General features: G+C 33.8%; 2 protein-coding genes across 3 annotated transcripts in view; one reads left to right on the forward strand and one right to left on the reverse strand.

Annotated features, from left to right (window-relative positions):
• The window catches only part of LOC128227567 (uncharacterized), a 42,731-nt gene extending 24,027 nt beyond the window's left edge, over positions 1-18,704 (reverse strand). Inside the window, exons 1-5 of one of the 2 annotated variants that reach the window (XM_052938220.1) lie at positions 18,633-18,704; positions 11,060-11,186; positions 10,341-10,498; positions 9,056-9,123; positions 1,172-1,261 (exon numbers count right to left, since the gene is read on the reverse strand). In XM_052938220.1, the coding sequence (XP_052794180.1) occupies positions 1,172-1,261; positions 9,056-9,123; positions 10,341-10,498; positions 11,060-11,169 (426 nt within the window). In that variant the 5' untranslated portion in view covers positions 11,170-11,186; positions 18,633-18,704. Of the gene's footprint in view, positions 1-1,171; positions 1,262-9,055; positions 9,124-10,340; positions 10,499-11,059; positions 11,279-18,632 lie in introns of both variants that reach the window. The other variant, XM_052938219.1, reaches the window with a different exon arrangement.
• Positions 18,705-18,824: 120 nt separating this feature from the next.
• Positions 18,825-23,288, forward strand: LOC128229216 (thioredoxin domain-containing protein 9-like). The gene is made up of 2 exons (XM_052940966.1): positions 18,825-18,923; positions 22,243-23,288. The coding sequence occupies exon 2, from the start codon at positions 22,266-22,268 to the stop codon at positions 22,941-22,943; it is 678 nt and encodes a 225-aa protein (XP_052796926.1). The 5' UTR covers positions 18,825-18,923; positions 22,243-22,265; the 3' UTR covers positions 22,944-23,288.

Below are 23,288 nucleotides of genomic sequence, written 5' to 3' on the forward strand. Positions count from 1 at the left end.
CTCAAACTTTGATAGCACAGACATTCAGTATATAAACACTTAAGTTCACTGCGTGATATTAAATATCAAAGTCAAATGTGAGCCCGTACTACAGTTAAGTTCACCAGATGGTTTTGTAAACTAAAGTAAAATGTGAGGCAGTACAAAATTGCTTTACTCCAAGAAACATAAGAACATTTCCCCATGCCATAAGCCCCCTGATATTAATACTTTAAATTTCTCAACACCCTGTGGGCAGATTGTTTAGGACCTTGTTAAAGTCAACAACTTTGTTAATGCCATGGTTGTTAACTAACTGCTCTGAAAGTTTAATGGATACACATTTAAAAGTTAAAAACAATTTTGTTAATCACATTTTTTCATTTTCTAACACTTGAAGCAATTTTCAGCTTTCCACGGACTGTATCACATTTGTACTTTTTTGCATTGATTGAATTTTCTGTCAAACTTGATAACCTAAGGCTGTATTCAATAATCATCTTAGAGATATCTTATTTTTAAAATTAGACTCCAAGTCTTTTGATTGGACTGTAAAAATAACTGGCCAATGGAATGAATGCCAATGGATTCAGTGAGGCATGTCTAAGGATAAGGATAAGAATTATATTGAATATGGCCCCAGTCCTTTAAGACACAGCTTATTTAGGTTACATTGGCATTGTTCTATCCCTTGACGACCCGACTCTGTTAGTGTTACAGATTGATGCAATTTGATTGGATGACCGAATTTTTGCTCTGCATACTACAAGTGTTTTGCTTTGTGTCAAAGTTCGTCAAGCGATCTGAGTCATAATTACAGCGCGTCAAGTGTCTTGACCTCATACACAGGATTGAAACAACTTGTACAATTCTAGGATTAGTGTGCCACAAGTTGTCAATGAAATAAATATGCCAAATACGCAAATGATTGAACAAATTTTCAATAGTTAAAATAAACCGCAAACAACTACATGGAGCATATAGAAATGAAATAAGTTTAAAAAGATATTTGAAGACATAAAAAACTTCCACTTTAACAATATAGTATGGTTCTTTTTAGTTTTGTCATTAAGTTTTACTGCACTTTTAACATGATGCCCTATAAATATTTCAAAGAAAGTAATCTATTTCTTTCAAGCATTATATTGTTATTCCTGGGAAAAGTTATGATGGTTTTGAGTCTGATGTCTACCTGGTGGAAGCCGGTTATATCCAGTACTTTAGGAGACACGTAAAGGATGGTACCACAAGAAGATATTATAAACATCGTGTTTCTCGTGACCTGAAACAGATTAGCAAGATATTACTAGAAATGAACTATGAATATTGATTTTGATTTCATGCAAAAACAATTTAAAAACAGACAATTTATTAACATCCTTAGCAGATGTAAAGGCCAGTCTAACTGGATTGAAAAAAGACGTACAAATCAACAAATGTTTCTGCTAGAGCTACCAAGTTTTCTTTAATGATTCAAGTTATATCCAAAGGTTAAATTTTGTTCTTGCACTTTATGGTATTTTGACCTTCCAATGACCTTGAAGAGGTCTGTAATGTAAGTTGACATGAAGAATTTTCAAACAATATAAAGGTACGAATCCTTTACCTTAAAAATGATATCAAATAAAGGATCATACATTTCACAATCCCGACTCCTCAAACTCAATACAAAATAGCTTAAAAGGAAGAAAAAAAGGAAATTTTTCACAACGTCACTGTACTCTCTTGGTCTTAACTTCAACCATCTAAGTACTATGTGTAAAGGACATAAACTATTTTGAATTACTAGTATATGTATTAGTATTTACTTAAGTTGTGGCCTCAATTTTCTAAGTTGGGGCCTCTGTGCCACTGTAGCTTTGACATATCCAAACCAGTTTCAAATACTACAGACTTTCTAGAACATGTTCGTATAAAACATTGCCTGTTCTACTTTGATTTTTTTTTCTCAAAAACAAGATGTGCCCATAGCATGTTAAAGACTTTAATATTATATGCAAAGTTCAATTTATTGATTCCTCACAGTGTTTATTAAGCAGCTATGCCTTACACTTAACAGCTCGCTATCACTATCTGGAAAACGTATTGTAATAAATAGCATTGTTAGCAAAGTAAACTCAATCATTAAATTAATGTATAGAAATGCCTCGATTCTCAAACTAGAAATTTCTTAAGTTCTGCTCTCATACAATTTCATCTGGGACTAAAAGACCAACAGGAAATATGTCAAAACAAGATCATTAGTTTTATGAACAGTTAATTAAGGGCCAAGAGAAAGTGAGAAAATCATTAGTCTTGCCAATATGGTTGCCTTGAATGTTGAAAATATTGCTAATGATAAGTGTCCATTGTGTATGAAAGAAAGTTTTGTGTTTGTGAAGAATGTTCACTAATATTCAACAAATACATATCACTTGGGAAAGAAAACATTTCTGAACTCTAATGCGCAATAAATAGGCTGGATTGCAATGCAAGCTGACATTAATAAGATCTTAAACAATTTTCATATATAAAAAAAATATGTTAAAAGCCATCTGCTGGATAAAGCAAGCATGAATATTGCATGATAATACTCAATGTCATAGACATGACAAGTGTTGTCAGTTCAGAAACAATGGGCCGATTGTTCAGAACATTGTTAAAGTTAACAACATGATTAACATCGTTGTTAAAGGTGAAATATTTTATGGCATGCTCATATATGTAAATAAATTATATACAGATGAAGAAGGTGTCTGAAACCTTGTTCAAATTCTGCCGATCACAAATGTAACCATGTTTGTTCCAGAGCAAAAAAGATTTGAAAGTTAACACCAATGACATTAACAACATTGTTAACTTTAACAAAGTTGTGAACAAATTGTGGAAACCTTCTATTTTTTATCCTTCAACTACATCTCCTTGTTAATCTTATTAATACATTTTCATTTTTTAATTATTTGAAATTATAAAGCATAAATACCAAGGACCTCATTGCACATAATCTCAACAGGGCTTCCATAGGCCATCCAAGGCTTTAACATGTTTGAGTACCATGGGCTATCCAGGGTTTTACCATGTTATCGTAACATGGGTCATCCAGGGTTTTACCATGTTATAGTAACATGGGCTATCCAGGGTTTTACCATGTTATAGTAACATGGGTCATCCAGGGTTTTACCATGTTATAGTAACATGGGTCATCCAGGGTTTTACCATGTTATAGTAACATGGGTCATCCAGGGTTTTACCATGTTATAGTACCATGGGCTATCCAGGGTTTTACCATGTTATAGTAACATGGGTCATCCAGGGTTTTACCATGTTATAGTAACATGGGCTATCCAGGGTTTTACCATGTTATAGTAACATGGGTCATACAGGGTTTTACCATGTTATAGTAACATGGGTCATCCAGGGTTTTACCATGTTATAGTAACATGGGCTATCCAGGGTTTTACCATGTTATAGTAACATGGGTCATACAGGGTTTTACCATGTTATAGTAACATGGGTCATCCAGGGTTTTACCATGTTATAGTACCATGGGCTATCCAGGGTTTTACCATGTTATAGTAACATGGGTCATCCAGGGTTTTACCATGTTATAGTAACATGGGTCATCCAGGGTTTTACCATGTTATAGTAACATGGGTCATCCAGGGTTTTACCATGTTATAGTAACATGGGTCATCCAGGGTTTTACCATGTTATAGTACCATGGGCTATCCAGGGTTTTACCATGTTATAGTAACATGGGTCATCCAGGGTTTTACCATGTTATAGTAACATGGGCTATCCAGGGTTTTAAGATGTTATAGTATCATGGGTCATCCAGGGTTTTACCATGTTATAGTAACATGGGTCATCCAGGGTTTTAAGATGTTATAGTAACATGGGTCATCCAGGGTTTTACCATGTTATAGTAACATGGGTCATCCAGGGTTTTAACATGTTTAAGTACAATGGGCCATCCAGGGTTTTAAGATGTTATAGTATCATGGGTCATCCAGGGTTTTAACATTTTAAGTACCATTGGCCATCCAGGGTTTTAACTAGGGATGGCAACGAGTACCCGAGTACTCGAGTGAACGTCCGAGTACTCGAGTACCAAATCACTACTGGAGTACTCGGAAAAAAAAATCACCAAATACTAGTACACGATTTACAGACAAAATATCAGATCTGGTTTTTGCCAAGAGGACAATTTACGGTCCCTCTAATCCCCGCTGTGTACACAATTGACCTCAGTCAATTAGTTGACAGTTGTTGTAATAGTTGCAAACTGTCAACAAAGGGCCCCTATTTCAAATTAGCACTTATGTCAATTAGCGAAGTTTTGATAGCAGTACTTTCACCTACACAATTCTATTGTATACCAATTAGAGACCTTCCACCAAACAACGGACGCTAACGAGCGAAAGAGTATCGAGAATTGATTTTTTAATGGGCGTATTTTAACTATTTTTGCAATGATTATCACAATTGATTGGTTGATATTTTAAATCAAGAATTATGAATATTAATGAGGTAAACAAGAATTGCACAGTACGAAAAACTATCATTTAAAACAAAAAAATTGTAGAGTAAACAACTGAACAACTGAACTTCGTATTGAATTTCATTCACTATTTTTATGAATGCTATTAATTTTCGTTCATTGTAATTCTGATTGTTGTTCATTTCTGCAGTCCAAACTGGTATAAAATGAAACGAATAAGACAAATTAAAAGCCTGAAACAACAATTGTTTTCTTTTTATATCGTTTTTTTTATTAAAACACGTAATGAAAGTTAACTTTAAAGGTGAAAATGACCAATAGTACGACCAACGCACAATATACGTCATTAACGATACATATATACACAATCTTGTCTTTGTGAACACATAATCAATTTTCCCGAGTAATCGAGTACCCGAGTACTCGATCGAACGATTGTCCGAGTACTCGCGTATTAATTTTACTACTCGTTGCCATCCCTAGTTTTAACATATTATATTAACATGGGTCATCCAGGGTTTTAACATGTTATAGTAACATGGGTCATCCAGGGTTTTAACATTTTAAGTACCATGGGCCATCCAGGGTTTTAACATGTTATAGTAACATGGGCCATCCAAGGCTTTAACATGTCTGAGAAAAATGATTCATCCAGGGTTTTAACATGTTTAAGAACCATGGGCCATCCAAGGCTTTAACATGTTTCAGTAACATGGTTTATCTCGGGTTTTAACATGTTTGAGAACCATGGGCAATACAAGGTTTGAACGCGTTTGAGAATCATCCATCCAACTTATTAACATGTTTGAGAACCGTGGGCAATCCAAGGTATTAACATGTTTTAGAACCATGGGCCATCTATGGTTTTAACTTGTATGAGAATCATGGGCAATCCAAGGTTTTAACATGATAGAGAACCATGGGCCATCCAAGATTTTAACATGTTTAAGTTACATGGTTCATCCAGGGCTTTAACATGTTTGAGAACCATGGCCCATCCAAGGTTTTAAAATGTTTGAGTAACATGGGCCATCTAGGGTTTTAACATGATTGAGAACCATGGGCCATCCAAGGCTTTAACATGATTGAGAACCATGGGCCATCCAAGGCTTTAACATGTTAGGGTCCCATGGGCCATCCAAGGCTTTAACATGTTTGAGTAACATGGGCCATCCAAGGCTTTAACATGTTTGAATGTCATGGGCCATCCAAGGTTTTAACATGTTTGGGTCCCATGGGCCATCCAAGGCTTTAACATGTTTGAATGTCATGGGCCATCCAAGGTTTTAACATGTTTGGGTCCCATGGGCCATCCAAGGTTTTAACATGTTTGAAAACCATGGGCCAATTAAGGTTTTAACATGTTTGAAAGTGTTTGAGTACCATAAGCCATCCAAGGTTAGAAAGTGTTTGAGTACCATGGGCCATCCAAGGTTAGAAAGTGTTTGAGTACCATGGGCCATCCAAGGTTAGAAAGTGTTTGAGTACCATGGGCCATCCAAGGTTAGAAAGTGTTTCAGTACCATGGGCCATCCAAGGTTAGAACGTGTTTGAGTACCATGGGCCATTCAAGGGTCGTACCTGTTTGAGTACCATGGGCCATTCAAGGGTTGTACCTGTTTGAGAACCATGGGCCATTCAAGGGTTGTACCTGTTTGAGTACCATGGGCCATTCAAGGGTCGTACCTGTTTGAGTACCGTGGGCCATTCAAGGGTTGTACCTGTTTGAGTACCATGGGCCATTCAAGGGTTGTACCTGTTTGAGTACCATGGGCCATTCCATTCAAGGGTTGTACCTGTTTGAGTACCATGGGCCATTCAAGGGTTGTACCTGTTTGAGAACCATGGGCCATTCAAGGGTTGTACCTGTTGAGAACCATGGGCCATTCAAGGGTTGTACCTGTTTGAAAACCATGGGCCATCCAGGGGTTTACCTGTTTGAGAACCATGGGCCATCCAAGGGTTGTACCTGTTTGAGAACAATGGGCCATCCAAGGGTTGTACCTGTTTGAGAACCATGGGCCATCCAAGGGTTGTACCTGTTTGAGAACCATGGGCCATTCAAGGGTGGTACCTGTTTGAGAACCATGGGCCATTCAAGGGTTGTACCTGTTTGAGTACCATGGGCCATTCCATTCAAGGGTTGTACCTGTTTGAGTACCATGGGCCATTCAAGGGTTGTACCTGTTTGAGAACCATGGGCCATTCAAGGGTTGTACCTGTTTGAGAACCATAGGCCATTCAAGGGTTGTACCTGTTTGAGTACCATGGGCCATTCAAGGGTTGTACCTGTTTGAGTACCATGGGCCATCCAAGGGTTGTACCTGTTTGAGAACCATGGGCCATTCAAGGGTTGTACCTGTTTCAGAACCATCGGCCATTCAAGGGTTGTACCTGTTTGAGTACCATGGGCCATTCAAGGGTTGTACCTGTTTGAGAACCATGGGCCATCCAAGGGTTGTACTTGTTTGAGAACCATGGGCCATTCAAGGGTTGTACCTGTTTGAGAACCATGGGCCATTCAAGGGTTGTACCTGTTTCAGAACCATGGGCCATTCAAGGGTTGTACCTGTTTGAGTACCATGGGCCATCCAAGGGTTGTACCTGTTTGAGTACCATGGGCCATTCAAGGGTTGTACCTGTTTGAGTACCATGGGCCATTCCATTCAAGGGTTGTACCTGTTTGAGTACCATGGGCCATTCAAGGGTTGTACCTGTTTGAGAACCATGGGCCATTCAAGGGTTGTACCTGTTTGAGAACCATGGGCCATCCAAGGTTAGAACCTGTTTGAGTACCATGGGCCATTCAAGGGTTGTACCTGTTTGAGAACCATGGGCCATTCAAGGGTGGTACCTGTTTGAGAACCATGGGCCATTCAAGGGTGGTACCTGTTTGAGAACCATGGGCCATTCAAGGGTTGTACCTGTTTGAGTACCATGGGCCATTCCATTCAAGGGTTGTACCTGTTTGAGTACCATGGGCCATTCAAGGGTTGTACCTGTTTGAGAACCATGGGCCATTCAAGGGTTGTACCTGTTTGAGAACCATGGGCCATTCAAGGGTTGTACCTGTTTGAGAACCATGGGCCATTCAAGGGTTGTACCTGTTTGAGAACCATGGGCCATTCAAGGGTTGTACCTGTTTGAGTACCATGGGCCATTCAAGGGTTGTACCTGTTTGAGAACCATGGGCCATTCAAGGGTTGTCCCTGTTTGAGAACCATGGGCCATTCAAGGGTTGTACCTGTTTGAGAACCATGGGCCATTCAAGGGTTGTACCTGTTTGAGAACCGTGGGCCATCCAAGGGTTGTACCTGTTTGAGAACCATAGGCCATCCAAGGTTTTAACATGTTTGATAATGTTTTCTTTGTTTTAGTCTACACATTAACTCCCATATTGAATCAGTAACAAGTAGAATGGGCATATTTGTTCTTTATCTACCTTGCTGATAAATTCCAATGCTATTCACTTATACTAAACATTGTCCATATCAACAAGGTACAAAACAGTTACTGTAAATGAAACCCTCTCGATTGAAATCAGCTGACACCTCAGTCAGTTATGGTTTTTGGTCATAATGACAGCATTTTTACAGTCTATAGGTAAAAAACAATTTTAATACATGATGGAAACAAAAACTGAGTACCCCTTGTGCTGGTAAGTGCAGGTAATCCTGGTGAATTGTTTATTTTAAACAGTATATGTAGCGCACAAGTACAGAACTTTTTTAGGTTAAATCTTCTCCATGACTTCTGTCAACTGAATTCAAATCCACTTTTAACATCGACAATAATGTAGGCAGAAAGTGATATATATATTAGCGACATTAGAATGTATTTAACACTTCAAATCAATGACGTTGATTTTGCAGAAATAAAGGGTAATTTACTTTTTTTGACAAAAACAATAATATGTATATGAAAACACAACAAACGTTCCTGCAAATTTAAACGTACCGGTAGATGGGTTAAGTTTCATTGTGTGTTTTTTTTATAAATGGATGAGTCAGTGTATTTCATTATTGACCTCTGAGTCGTGTTTATTCCAACCTCTATTTAAAAATAGGTAAATATGGCAGGTTTTTTTGTGTGTATGCTCTCATGACAAACATTTATAAACATTTTTTATAGACCATGTAATAGCAGTGTTATAGTACTCTAAAGAAATGTATCCCAGCACTTAACTATACTTGTTGCATTTTGGAATTAAGCATGTTGTGATAAGTTTCTGTGATATATTAAATATTTTTTTAATTACTACTCAAGGTTAACATTGATTTTATTGTATAATTTATTTTATAGTGCATATTCTTTTAACCCTGGATAAACATCAATCAATAAATTAAATTATACTGCTTACAGGAAGAGATGAAAAAAATAATTGTATGAACATAAGTTATGGTGTCACTCGATGAAATATATATTTTTTTAACCCTGAAGCAAACAATATTTGCCTATATATATGCAAATTGTGGGACACTTTACACCAAAATGTTGTACAATTGATTTACAGTATAATCATCAAATTACATGAAGTACATGTATATTTGTATTTTAATACAATGTACTAGTTACATTGCATGTATATATATATACCCTCTTTATCCAACTCAGCAAGCCAATCTCATGGATCGTGTGTGTCCTGGACAACTTCTGTTTCAAACCTGAAAAGAAAAAAACACACATCTGAATTGAGTACTAGGAATAGTCACTGTATACTTACTAAAAGCTGCACTCTCACAGATTTACCATTTTTACAACTTTTTTATAATTTGTCTTGGAAAGAGCAAATTTTTGTGTCAATATCTGCAAACCAATAATATAAGATTGCTGACAAAAAATCAGATCATAGATTTTCATATTTCTGTTCGAAAAATAATGTTTTGTGGCTTAAACCATTACTAACAGATTAAGAAAAATGCATAAAACATCATTTTTTTTAACTTAAAAAAAATTCTGCAATCTTATTTTTTGTCAGCAGTGTTATATAACTGGTTTCCATAGGTTTTCGCAAAAATTCACTTGTTCCAAGACAAAAATTAAAAAAATTTTTTTTAAAAAGTTGTCAAAACATTCAATCTGTGAGAGTGCAGCTTTAATGTCAATTTAAGGACATGTTCAATATAAATACTTTATCCTCATTCTTACTTGTATGCCTTAATGGTTCCATTTCAGTTTATTAGCAAATTAATTTTTAAGTCGATTCAAAACACTCAGATTCTACTCATAAAATTAAGTTATATCTAAGGTGGTTATTGGATTCATCTCTGGGGTGGTATTCAATATGCGACTTAAGTTAATCTTATGGTCATACATTATTGACTTCATTCACTCTATTGGTCAGTTATAAATAACAAGTAATCTGATTAGCTACATCGTTCTTAGATCCATTTAAGACCAATATTTGATACCAGCCCTGACCTAAATTAATTTCAATTAAAAAAATAAAACGAAACATAATTTTGTTTCATTCCAGTAATTGTTTCATAAAATATACAAATCCAGCCTTTATGTCGGAAGCAATAGTTGATTAGTCAGTTTAGACAAAATTTGATTTAGGCAGTAAAACATACTGAATTTGTGGCGTTAATTAAAGGAGATTATTCGTCTTATGATATTTTGTAGCAAACTCGTTGATAAGAATCAGTGTGTCTTCCAACATAGCATTTATGATGCAATTTATAACGTGGTATATACACACACTGAGAATGTCTGTCGTTAATAAAATCATCTGAGACAGTATAAAATATTAAAAAGTAAGTTAACATGTGCATTGATTTTTTGTCTTTTTTCATATGATAACAGTCTCAAAAAAGATTACTTTAACATATTTAACATGAAGAACTTATTTGAACATGCAATGTTTATCCATGAAACACACCTAGGTTAAGCTTCATAAAGTTGACAGTTAGGCGGAGAATGGCGGACTTGTCGAGGCGTCTGTGAGCATGCTTCACCATAGGAATTTCCTCCGCAAGCTGCGATACAAGGCTGTTTAGTTTCTCTCGTCTTAACTTCTCCCCTTGTTTTCGCGATCGCCTGCAATATGTAAGAAATATATAATAAGACCTTAAACGCTGAATTTACCATCATTAAGTATGATTTAAGTACTGATACTTTAAATTCTGTTCATAAATATTCACTGTACATGATTACCGGTATAAAATACTTTTCAAATCATACTTTGATCTTTGATTTTTTCATGAAATTTTATGCTGTTTACAGGCTGTTCCCTTGAGCAAAAAAGCCTCTGGTTTCCTTAAAATAAAATGCTGTTGTACCATTTGTTTTGGTAATAACTCTTTTGCATATATGAAATGGGCAAGAAAACTAAATCATTTTGTTAAAAATATTTGTTGATTAACTGTTGTAATTATATGATCAAACTTAACGTGGTATTGACATTGCCTATTCTGCTCCATGATTATTAACTTCACTGTTTAAAAACATCGAAGATAAATGGGGGGGGGGGATTTTATATTTTAGGAGAAGGTGGGGTCGATGGTCCCAGACCATTTCAGATTTCAACATTTAGAAGCCCTGCTATGCATGTACTATTTCTTAATCAGAGATTTATTTTAAACTACATTTAGCGCTTACCTGGACATGTTATGAGAGTCTCTAGGGGAGTTTTGTATCATGGACTCAGAGCTAGAGCATTCCTCTGGGCTTCCAATGGGGTCAGGACTAGTTTCCAAGCTGCTCAGCATTGTGGAAGATGCGCTACCTGTGGGAGACACAGCCCCAGCTAGTATACTTATTCTATCCGTTTCTTCTTCTTCTTCCATTAGTGTGAAAACTCAATTATACTGTTGTTACCTGTAGATGCAGGTAATTTGAAATGTACTATATACTCACAAAGGGCAATAACTCCTCCAAATATATCCTACTGATTCGGATTAATATTATCAACATGTACTTCACAATATTTATAACTTGAAAATACATACCGGGGTGCATGTAAAATCTCAAATGAATTACTTTAACATTTTAAGATAACGGCTTATGACAGGAAACAATAACAAACCTATAGAAAATATATTTATTTTGTACCAACTTAAACTCAAATAAAAAGGCCACATCAGATGCAGTCCCCCCCCCACACACACACGAAAAGACCTTCATACACCCAATTCAGGCACACACACACACACACCCTGGGTATTTCAAAGGTGCATCACTTTTTGCAGGTGTTGTTCCAGGGTGAAAACATATATATATAGTTTTGGTTGTAAAGTTTCAATGCAAAATTAGTTGTTGTTTTTTTGCTAGTCATGACTGAGGGTGTATTCTACTCTTTTTGACACAAATAACGCATATGATCCATTTATAACCAGATTTTAACCCTCAGAGGCCTTTATGACATAAAATAAATTTTCAGATTATTATTATTAAGCTCTATTATAGCATTTCTGACAATTTCAGTCCAGTCATGTATGGGCAAATCTTGCTGATTTCAGACAGGAGTCAATCTTTCATGAATATCTTACACCCTCATAAATATCTAACTAATGTATAAGTGTGGCAAAGATCAGATAATAAGTGAGGACGCTATTGTGCTCACAAGCTCCATTAAAGCAATTTTACAAATTTCAAGGGCCATAATCGAGTCATGCTTGGTATGCTCTGGCTAGATTTGGAAAGGAAACAAGCTCTCACAGATATCTAACTTTACTACTGTATTAACAGGTTAACATCAGATTTCAAATGAAGGGTCTTATGTGTTCACAAGTTTCATTATTGCATTTGTGACTAACACTACTTCAAGGGCTTAATCCAGTCATGCATGAACAGATCTAATAGATATCGAATCACTGTTGGTAAACATCCAATAATAAATTACTGTTAAGGAGCTATTATAATGTTCACAAGCTAAATTAAATCTGATTTTTGAAAGGACCTGAGCTCTAATAGATATCTACCTATAGTAAAAACATTTAAAATTAAAATAATTTTGCCAAATTTAAAGGGCCATATTCCAGTTATGCATGGACGGATATGGCTGGGTTTTTTCAAAGGAAAAGAGCTCTCATTGATATCTTACTAATGTATAAGTTTGGTAAACATCTATTGTCTTCACCAGCTCAATTATTGCAATTTTAACTTATTCAAAGATCATGATCAAGTCATGTATGGAAGGATACAGCTGGTTTTAAAAGAATTTGAGCTCTAATGGATATCGAGCTACTGTATAAGTTTGGTCAGAAAATAATTGAAATAACAGCCATTTTGCCAATTTCAAAGAGCCATAATCAAGTCATGCACAGACAGATCTTGCTGGTTTTTAAAATGTAACTAGCTCTTATGAATGTCTAGCTACTGTATAAGACGTCAGTTAACACAAGAGGCCCATGAGGGCCTATGCTCTACTGGCATGGCTCTTGTGGTCATTTTCAATCCATCTAGCATGTATGGGTAATAGGCAACAAACATATAGTTCACGTTTTGTGTTTGGGTCAGCAGAAAACGTTGCACTTTCAAAATCTGAGGACAGATACCTAAATACTGTACAAGTTTGGCTAATATACAATCAAAACTGAAGATTGTATCGTGTTCACAAGCAATTGTTTACAGGCGCACGGACGCACATACTACGTACACATTACCATCGCCTTTGGCCAGTCAAGCTAAAAATGAAGAATTTATCTAGTTCACAAGGTCAATTATTGCAATTTTCACTATCCCAAGGGCTTCAATGGAATCCTGTCATGCATTGACAGATCTGGCTGGTTTTCGAAAGGAACAAAAGCTCTTATAGATATCTAGCTACTGTAGAAGTTTGATAAATGTGGCATAATAAATGAAGGCTTTATTGCATTTGCAAGCACTTGTTTACAGACTGACAGACAGACATCAGACCCCGTGCCATGGCATAAGGTCTAAGGTCAGTAAGGCTAAAAAAACTACCATTATTTCAATTGTCTATTTAAAGGTTACTTTTGAGTGTACTGCCTTGAAATGTTTAGTCTTAATTTACAAAGGATTGTGTCAAATACTCGCCTATTTTTTTATGTTTTTATCTTTATTCTGTCTTATAAGTTAACTATTAATTGCTGTTTTTGGAAAACCCACTTATATATTATATGTATAAGATTCAACAACAAGTAAAGCCTTGATCTTCAAAAATATGTCAACAAATCATTTGACCTCAAAATAATAGGATTATGATATTGTTCAAACCCTACATGTCATTACCCTTTCCTGTACAAGATCACAACAGCCAGCTGGAAGTTGTCACAAAAACAAATATTGATTAAAGCAATCTCTTCAACAGCTATTTAATTTTCCGTTAGGGCAAAAAATGTATACTGTGTGATCATTGAGTGGTTACTGCTCACCAAGCTTAGAAAACACAGTGGTTTGAAGATAGATGGGCAATTTAGCACCTTAAATGTACTCTTGGAAAAACTTAAACCATATTTTATTTACACTGACATTATGACATACAAGAAATAATATCATTAAGGATCTAAATCATCCACCTATCCTCAAACCACTGTGTTAGATAATAGGAGAAGGAGCTTAACTTTTTTTGTTTCTGCTTTTCATTTTCAACCTAGTTGTAACCTTACAATGTTCAGATTTTTACAAATATATTAAATTTAATAAAACAAACAAGATAAATCTTGAGAAAATTGCCTCAAAGCTCAAAACTAAATTATTTTTGTGCAAAGATTTCTTTAGAGTAGGGAAAAACACTAGTGTATAAAGGAGAATATCTACGATGACCAAGTACTATCAAAAACTGTTTGTTCATGACCTAAGTCATAGATAATCGATAACATTATCATAGAATTGATTATCATCAAGTGGCTATTTTCTTTACAAAATAGAGATGTACAGGAAAACATTGCAATGAATTCAGTCTTTTAACTAAAACCCTGAAATTTCATCATCGTAAAAAAACAACTTATTAAACTAGGCACAACATCTGAAGGTTTCCATGTCTGTTTGTTGTAAACAATGTAAAAATTGACTTAATGCTTCATCCAATGACATCCAATAATAAATTTGCCCCAATGAAAATTTTTACCCCAGGGGCAAATATATAAACACAAAACCCACAGGGGTAAATTCATCTGCCTCAAGTCTGGAAGTGGGGTAAATTTACCCCCATGTGTGTTTCATGTCATAGAAACGCAACAATTGATATGCCCCCGACGATATTTTTTTTTGGCGGGGTAAAGTTACTTCAGATATTAAAGAAATCAATTTTAAACATATTTCTTAAGTAAGTATTTTTTAGAATGAAACAGACATGAACACACAGGTCAAATATTTTTCTAACAGTATGACATTTTTTTTTTTAAAGACACACCGATTTCTTTTTTAATTTTCATGAAATGAGTGCAATTTAATATTGCTTAGTGAATAAGAGAAGTATTAAATAAAGAGATTGTTATCATATGTTAGTAATATTAGCTTCACCATTATGACTTATGTACTTTTCAACACAAACTAGTGTCATTATATTAAAATATTCATATTTCTCAATTGTCATATAAATGCATCCAAAAATTAACCATGGGTAAATGTTCGGCATATAAACACGGCATAAATGTACCAAAGAGGTCGCTGACTGAGAGGATTGCCTCTTCAATTAATGTATCAACAAAATATTGAATTACAAATACATATATTCATTTTTATTCATCTAAATGCTGTATCTTTATAATATTAACATTATACATTCCAATAAAAAAAAATCTCTCTTTACAATAAAATAATTACAAGATTTTAAATGCAGTAAAACTTAACTCATATTGAATAAAACTAATGACTCACTCCGACAATGTCACAGTAAAAGTCACAGTAAAAGTGTATCCTTGTAGAATGCGTACAACTGTTATAAACTAGACCTTTTTTGGGTAAAACAAAAACAGATGTCTTCCACCTCATTCTGTTCCACGACATTTGTTGTTGGGAGATACGGAGAAGATTGAGGTTGTTATGTTGATGAGGTGAACATTGGACACAAGTATTGAAGGGTTTTAACAGAAACAGAGCAGACAATTTTACAATTATTTTAAAGCTGATTTCTTTATTTGCTTGGCAGTCAGCAAAGTTTGACTATTAATATAGTAACAAACCTCCAACAAGCTTCATAAAAAATCCTTAATGGTTCAGGGTATATGAAGATGACATAAAACATATGGCTCAAACCTTTGACCTAAAACTTTGACCTTGACCTTGAGCCTGGAGTGTGGGTTCTACTGTAATAATGGCCTGTAAACGTGGTTAACATTTAACCCAAGATTTTTGAAAATACTTCATGTTATGTGGGTTTTGCATGTTGTCTTGAAACAGTAGTGAACATATGACCCAAGTTCCATGAAAATCCTTCAAGGTTTTAGGAGTTATGGAGAAGACGCAGAATCTATGGCTTGAAACATTGACCTTGAACTGTGACCATGACCTTTAGCAGGCATGCCTGGAATGTGGGTTCTGCACGTCTCAATGTGGTAGACATTTGATCAGAGTTTCATGAAAATCCCAAGGGTTTAAGAGACATGAACGGACACAAAAATGTGACACACAGACAGACAGACATCCATGCTAAAAACAATTTGCCTACCTGGCATCGCATGGAGGGAGACATAACGATTCTAAAAGTGCCTTATAATGATTACTGCCATAGTAGGCTTTTGCTGGAAATCTTAGAAGACCATAATATAAGCCGGACAAAAAAGTTTATGTACAAAAGCATGATTACGATACTTAATGCGTAAAAACTGCAGAAAAGGTAGCATGGTATTTCTTATTCTTTGAGGATGAAATCCAATAGTTTAATTGTCGAGAGCACGAAATCGTTTTAAGTATTTTCAAGACAGTCTCTCCTGAAGAGCTTTTATGACAATGCGTGGATTATTTACAGCTTTTAAGCTGAGAGTAGAATTTTACTGAATAATAAGACTAGCACCAACTTCTCATAATATCTTAATTATATTAGCTACTGTATTTTCCCGACTATAAAACGGGGAAATTTGGTCCCGATTTTTAACCTTAAAGTAGGGGGCCCGTCTTATAGGCAAGTCTATAAGAATTTCATAAAGAATAGTCATAATCAGGAATATTCAACATAAGGTATTCAACTGACTTATTTATTGTCTGTTGATGACACCCCAATAAAAGTGACACCCATCGGGTTAAGACGACCATTTGCTTAGTTTCGCTACGATGAACACCCGATATAACGCTTGTTATCGGTCCAAACACGTTGTTTTTCACAGGAGACATATTTTGCCACCTTTAAAATTAAATATATTTTCACAAAAAATGATTTAAAAAATGCATTTTTCTTTCTATGTCGTATATAAAACTTACTTTTTCCTTACTATAAGGTTTTGCATATATCATGCACATACATGTAACTGGCAGATTTCAATACACATTTCATTAATCGTGACCTAAATTTATCCGCAATCATCAATGGTTATTTATTTCTCAAAATTTAAGTCCCATCAACTGCAATCCAAACAAACATTTGCGAAAATATAACTCATTAACACATGTAATGGAATTTGTTCTGTTTGTCGGCTGCAGATCAAACAGTACAATTTGTGACGTCACAGCACAAGCTGTGTTAAGATCAAAGATGCACTGCAATGGTTTGTATTAAAATAGGTCAATCAAATACCGTATGAACCCACATAACTCCAAAAATTGCGTCTAGGCTGGTTCAAACATACCATACCATCGGAAAATAAAAATCAATAATCCTATTAAAGCAAATGAATAAATTTAGTTGACTGTTTAGCTTGAACATTATCACAGACTTGGTGGATTTCAAATGCTGGATTTGCTTTAAAAATCAACCCCGTCTTATAAACGAGTCGAGACAAAAACACCAGATTTCATGGGCAAAGTTAGGGGGTCGTCTTATAAGCAGATCGCCTTATAGTCGGGAAAATACGGTATTTCTGCCTAATTTTGTAATTTTCCCAAAGTCAACTTTTTTCCCAATTTGCAAGGCGTAGGCAGTAATAATAATTTTTAAAAAAATCACTGGTTGATAAAATAAATAAATTTAGGAGTTATTAAAGCTGCACTTTCACAGATATACTGTTTTTACAACTTATTTATTTTTGTCTTGGAAAGAGCAATTTTTTGCATAAATATCTGCAATCCAATGATAAGAGATTGCTGACAAAGATCAGATCGATCAATCTTATATTTCTGTTCGGAAATTAATGTTTTTGGCTTAAACTATTTTTGAACTTAAATATAAAGATATGCGATCTAATTTTTTTGTCAGCAGTCTTATATAACTGGTTTCCATGCATTTTCACGAAACATTCTCTCGTTCCAAGACAAAAAAAAAAAAAAGTTGCGAACTCTCACAGATATACTGTTTTTACAACTTATTTATTTTTGTCTTGGAAAGAGCAATTTTTTGCATAAATATCTGCAATCCAATGATAAGAGATTGCTGACAAAGATCAGATCGATCAATCTTATATTTCTGTTCGGAAATTAATGTTTTTGGCTTAAACTATTTTTGAACTTAAATATAAAGATATGCGATCTAATTTTTTTGTCAGCAGTCTTATATCACTGGTTTCCATGCATTTTCATGAAACATTCTCTCGTTCCAAGACAAAAAAATAAAAAAAGTTGCGAAAACGTTCAATCTGTGAGAGTGCAGCTTTAAACATAACAGACCACTTTTCAGATCCAATTTATTTGCGCAAGATGTTAGTTTTTATTTTATATCTTTAATATAAAAGAAACTATGTCAAACGATTGTGTTTGAGAAGGTTGCAAAATTTTTAACTTAAGAAATTACAAATGTCTTCATATTTAGGGGAAAAATACAGTTATTTACGACTTATCTGCCTACTGGTACATGTATTTTCTGAGACAAGTGCCTTGAAGTAGGATCAAATAGTTTATAATATTTTTAAAACTATATATATAAAAAAACACAGTCAGATTACCAGAAATATTGATTTTTTCGTCTATCAGTCAATTTCTGTTGTTTTTTTCTATTAAAAACATACCGTAAACATCTCAATCTACGACGTTGTGAGGATTTTAAATAATAATTCCGTTCTAATAAAATGACAGGACGGCACAAATTGGTTATACAATATATATCGTCGTTTTGCAAATTCCCTTAGTCCAAAAGGCGTTGACAAACTGGCTAAAAAATGTTAACAAGAGTAAAACGTACCTGAAGGCTGAAGAACAGATTGTTTTGCTTTGGAAGTGGGTCAACGTTTGGTTATCACCAACTAGAAAGTTCGCATAAGCAAAGAAAAACTCTAGTTTGACCTAACCCGAATAATTTTTGTTATACAGTTTCTTATTGGATTTTGAAAAAGACTTCAAGCCAATGAAATTCAAGGTTACATTTAAAAACGAAAGACAACTCTGAACGTGTTCATGCCGGTGACATTTTTGTTTATTGTGACAACTTAAAATAATTTGTCGTCCAGAATACACAAATCACTAATATTTTAAGGTAAGATTTAAATTGTTGTATAAGTTTATTACATTTTATCCTAACGGCGTACGGGTTCTATTCGCTTTATTGATTATAAGAAATTATTTTTTCAGACAACAAAATAGGTATTTCATCTAATTGTAAATAATGATGAACAATTTGACTATTTGTTTGACCATTATTTGCTGTTTCCTGCATTAACTAAAGCACATATTAACATTAACATCATGAAATCTGAGTTTGCAATCTATATGCGGATATTACAAGTAATAATGACTTATCGCATAATTATAATGTTCTAGAAGGTCACATGTATTTATTTGAATGTGCTGTATTAGCCAATACTTATAAATAAAATATATAATTATAAATTATTTTGAATGATGTTGTCAGGTTCAGGTTTTTTAATGTTTCAAGAAAAATGGTTTATGGTGAAATAATTTTCAAGATTATCATAAATTATACAGTGATTTATTTTGGTGCAATTTACTGCCTTTCTTAAGGCTGTTTCCCTTGCGAAAAACTGTCCATTTTCCCCAATATTTTTAAAAAAATCCCAATTTGATCAATGCAAATTACGTTAATGAATAAACAAGCATTGAATTTCTTGAAATATGAACAAAATCTTGACATGACTTACTCTTTCACAGCATAATGTTTGGGTCGGTATGAAATGCATACAAGAAAGAAATAGAGTAACGCATACAACATAGGCAAAGAAGGGTTTTCACATTTGCTTACAACATACACTAAAAAGGATGTTGAGAAATGCATACAATATAGAATAAGAACAAAAATATTGACATTAAAATTTTATTGTTTAAATCATAAATTATTATGTTTATGAGGTAAGTCAAATGAAAAATAATTTATTCACTTTATTTTTGAATTTTGCTTTTAAAATTAAAACATAATAAATTCAAATTTTTTGTTTTGTTTGAATAGGGAAAAGAACCTTATTTCAAATCATTAAAATTGGTTTAATGCTTTAATAACTAGATTTATAAAGAAACAATTTATTATTTCTTTTATGAAAACTTTGCAAAGTAAAGACATGGAACAACAATAACAAAATAGGAATTTTAAGATTACCTGAAGAAGCATGGCAATTATAAAGACCAAACACAGAATTACTTTTAATAACTTTCATTTCATCATAAGATGAAAAACTAAACCATTCTTTGGTTAAGTTGTAAAATGTCTGAATTGATGATTTGTATTGTAATAGGTGAAAATAGGATTTATAAGTTCTTACCATTATTGCAAATTGAGAAATATAGATAAGTGTTAATATATTTTGTAAAGGGATAAACCTCAGATGTTAAATTTGATAATTAGTTGAAGATATCAATGGAGTTTCAATACATTTTTAATGCAAAAAACAAAAACATTTGATCTTTCCATATCCAATACATTCATAAGTACAAACAATCCCAAATGTATGAAATGATCCTTTTGAAATTATAAATTGAAAGGAAAAATTAGTAAAAAGGGTAGGTATATATATTTTGTGTAGTTAATTTGGTTATTCTGTTTGATTAAATTTGTAGTTATATATGTGCATATTATATTGATTGCAATATTTGTGATTGGAATAAATATATGGGTGCTTTTCAAAATAATGAGGCTTTTTCTTTTATCTCTCCTAACTTTTATTTTTTTCACTTTTGAAAAGTGTTTGCAGTCAAATTATGGGCCAATTACTTGTGTTAACAAATTTGTTGAGTTTCAAATTGATGGCTCAATCGGCAAAAAAAGTTTTGTAAGAATATGTTGCTAAATTTGTCCCCTGTGCACTCAAAAAAGCGTGACATTTTACATGAAGACCTTTATTCAAATGTGTTTTATTTTTTGAAACTGAATTATATTGTATTTTGTTATTGTTTTTTATGTAACTTAACCCTTTCTCATTTTAAAAAACATACTTCAAATAAAAAATTATGTAATATTTTAACCAAATTTTAATGTCAAAATGACGGACCCCCATTCATTTGAAAAAGAAGACAGAATTTTCAATTCACATTGGGAACACTACCATTCCATTTAAGCATAAAAAGGTTACATCTATATTTTTCCATTATATTAGCTATTTTGGCCTGATTTTTTATTTTTCCCAAAGTTGATTTTTTCACTGATATACGGGCTAGCCTAAGTACCCTAGCCTAAAATGATAGACGTTTACAACAGGATTCTTCTAATCCCTATATGTCTAAATAGGTTGGTGAAAAAATGGGGTGTTCATGTAAATAAAATGTGAAAGAAAATGTCATGTGCAAACTAAAATTCGGTTATTAATAAAAGGTTATTAATAAAAGAACAACATAACTGGCTGTCCTATTACAAAATTAAAGATATAACCCATAGTGAAGTTGAAAAATTTGAGAAAAGTGCTACATTTTGTTAAGGTTAAAATCAACTTGTATTGAAGTTTTCCTTAATTAACCAATACAAATGGAATGATTGTGTGAAAGGTAAAAAAATGAGTGGAGTTTTATATAATGTGAACAAAATAGCAGATAGACATAAATACTGTTACTGTTGTTACATGTATATTCATTAAATAATTATCAGATTTATCATCTGTAAAATAAAATATGATGTTATCAGATATCGGTCATAATGTATTAATACAAATATCATATTGATCATTTCAAATGATTGTTACTTGAATAACCCTAAAATATACATGATGTAGCATTGGAGAGAAATTATTGACTTGTTATTTTGCACAGAAAAAAAAAGTCATAATATCTCACTTTTGACTAAATACAGACAAATTGTATTTGTCAGCATTCTTATTCATATTGTTTTTCAACCATTTCAAGTCCAATAGGAAACTACTTGAAGGAACTTGTTGAATTTGGAACATTGACAATGTGAAGTTGCAGACCTTCCGAAGAATTATAACCCTGTGGGTTATTTGTTGCAATGTTATCTCCACTTGTTCATTTCTTTGTCCATAACATAACTTGATAATTAATCAAAGGAATTAATCGAAAATGGAAAAATAATTATTTATATAGATGACAATATCAACTTGTACACAGTCAAAAACTGTAACTCTTGATCATGTAATTGCCAAGTAACCTCGTCTTGTATAATTATTGATAGTTCTTAAAACATGTTCTTACAAAGCAGTATTTACTTGTATGAATGCAATGGAGTGAAACTTTGACCATTGATAGATGGTAACTCACAGTTGCTCACAGTGCGAAAATTATAACCATGTGGCACTTATTTCCAGTTATATACCTTGTTATTTTTATATGGGTCAGACATCAGTTTTCCATAAAAAATGCATTCTGGTTTTAACTGTATTCCTTTAATACCATTTCAGAGGATATTTAGATACATTCAATCATGAATCCAGGAGGTATGGAGAAGATGCTGGAGGGGCAACTGTTGGAGGCCTCCAAGGTTGTGGAACAGCAGTTGGATGCTGAGATTGATCGTCTTGAGAAGATGGATGAAGATGATTTTGATATGCTGAGGAAACAACGAATGGACGCATTGAAAAAATCCCAGCAGCAGAAACAGGAGTGGATGTCAAATGGCCATGGGAAGTATACAGAGGTTGCAGATGAAAAGGATTTCTTTGATTCTTGTAAAAAGAGCAAGAAAGTTGTGTGTCACTTCTATAGAGACAGCACATTCCGCTGTAAGATCATAGACAAGCATTTAGAAATCTTGGCACCAAAGCATATTGAAACCAAATTCATCAAAATAGATGCTGAGAAATGCAAATTTCTGGTGGACAGATTGAGAATTGTTGTTCTTCCAACTATTTGTATTGCCATGGATGGAAAGACCCAGGATTATATTGTTGGTTTTGATGATCTTGGTGGTAAAGACGAGTTCCCTACTGAGATGCTGGAATGGCGCCTTGGACGGGCCAAGGCGATCAACTACCAGGGCGATGTTCTTAATCCACCCAAATTTGCAAACCAGAAGGACACTAGTGTGTTTGGCTTTGTGAAAACAAAGAAGACCATTAAAGATGGAAGAAATAATGATGACAGTAGTGATGAAGACTGGTGATCATACGATCTGAGAGTTTAATTAATGTTGCTTTTTTAAAAAAACTCCTGAGATTGTATATATGCACAATCCTCATTTTTTTGTTTTTATTGCAGACAGTTATGATGTAAAATGTTTCATTTGGCTGGAAGATAAGTGTTGTCAACATTTATGTCACCTTTTATTTGTGTATTTATATTTATCAATTCATATTATATCAAATCACTTCTTCACAAACAACAAAGGTTTCTCATTTTTTTTAAATATGACTAAATTTTCAGACATAGTAATATAATGCTTGTAAATTTTAAAATTGTGTTCAGTCATCTTTTTTCATACATGTAAAAATAAATTCATTTTACTTTA

This window comes from Mya arenaria, chromosome 3, assembly GCF_026914265.1.
Source record: "Mya arenaria isolate MELC-2E11 chromosome 3, ASM2691426v1".
NCBI classification, from domain to species: Eukaryota; Metazoa; Mollusca; class Bivalvia; order Myida; family Myidae; genus Mya; species Mya arenaria.

Bases quoted from the DNA above. Each gene is read 5' to 3' on its own strand.
- LOC128229216 (XM_052940966.1), top strand. From the start codon at position 22,266: ATGAATCCAGGAGGTATGGAGAAGATGCTGGAGGGGCAACTGTTGGAG.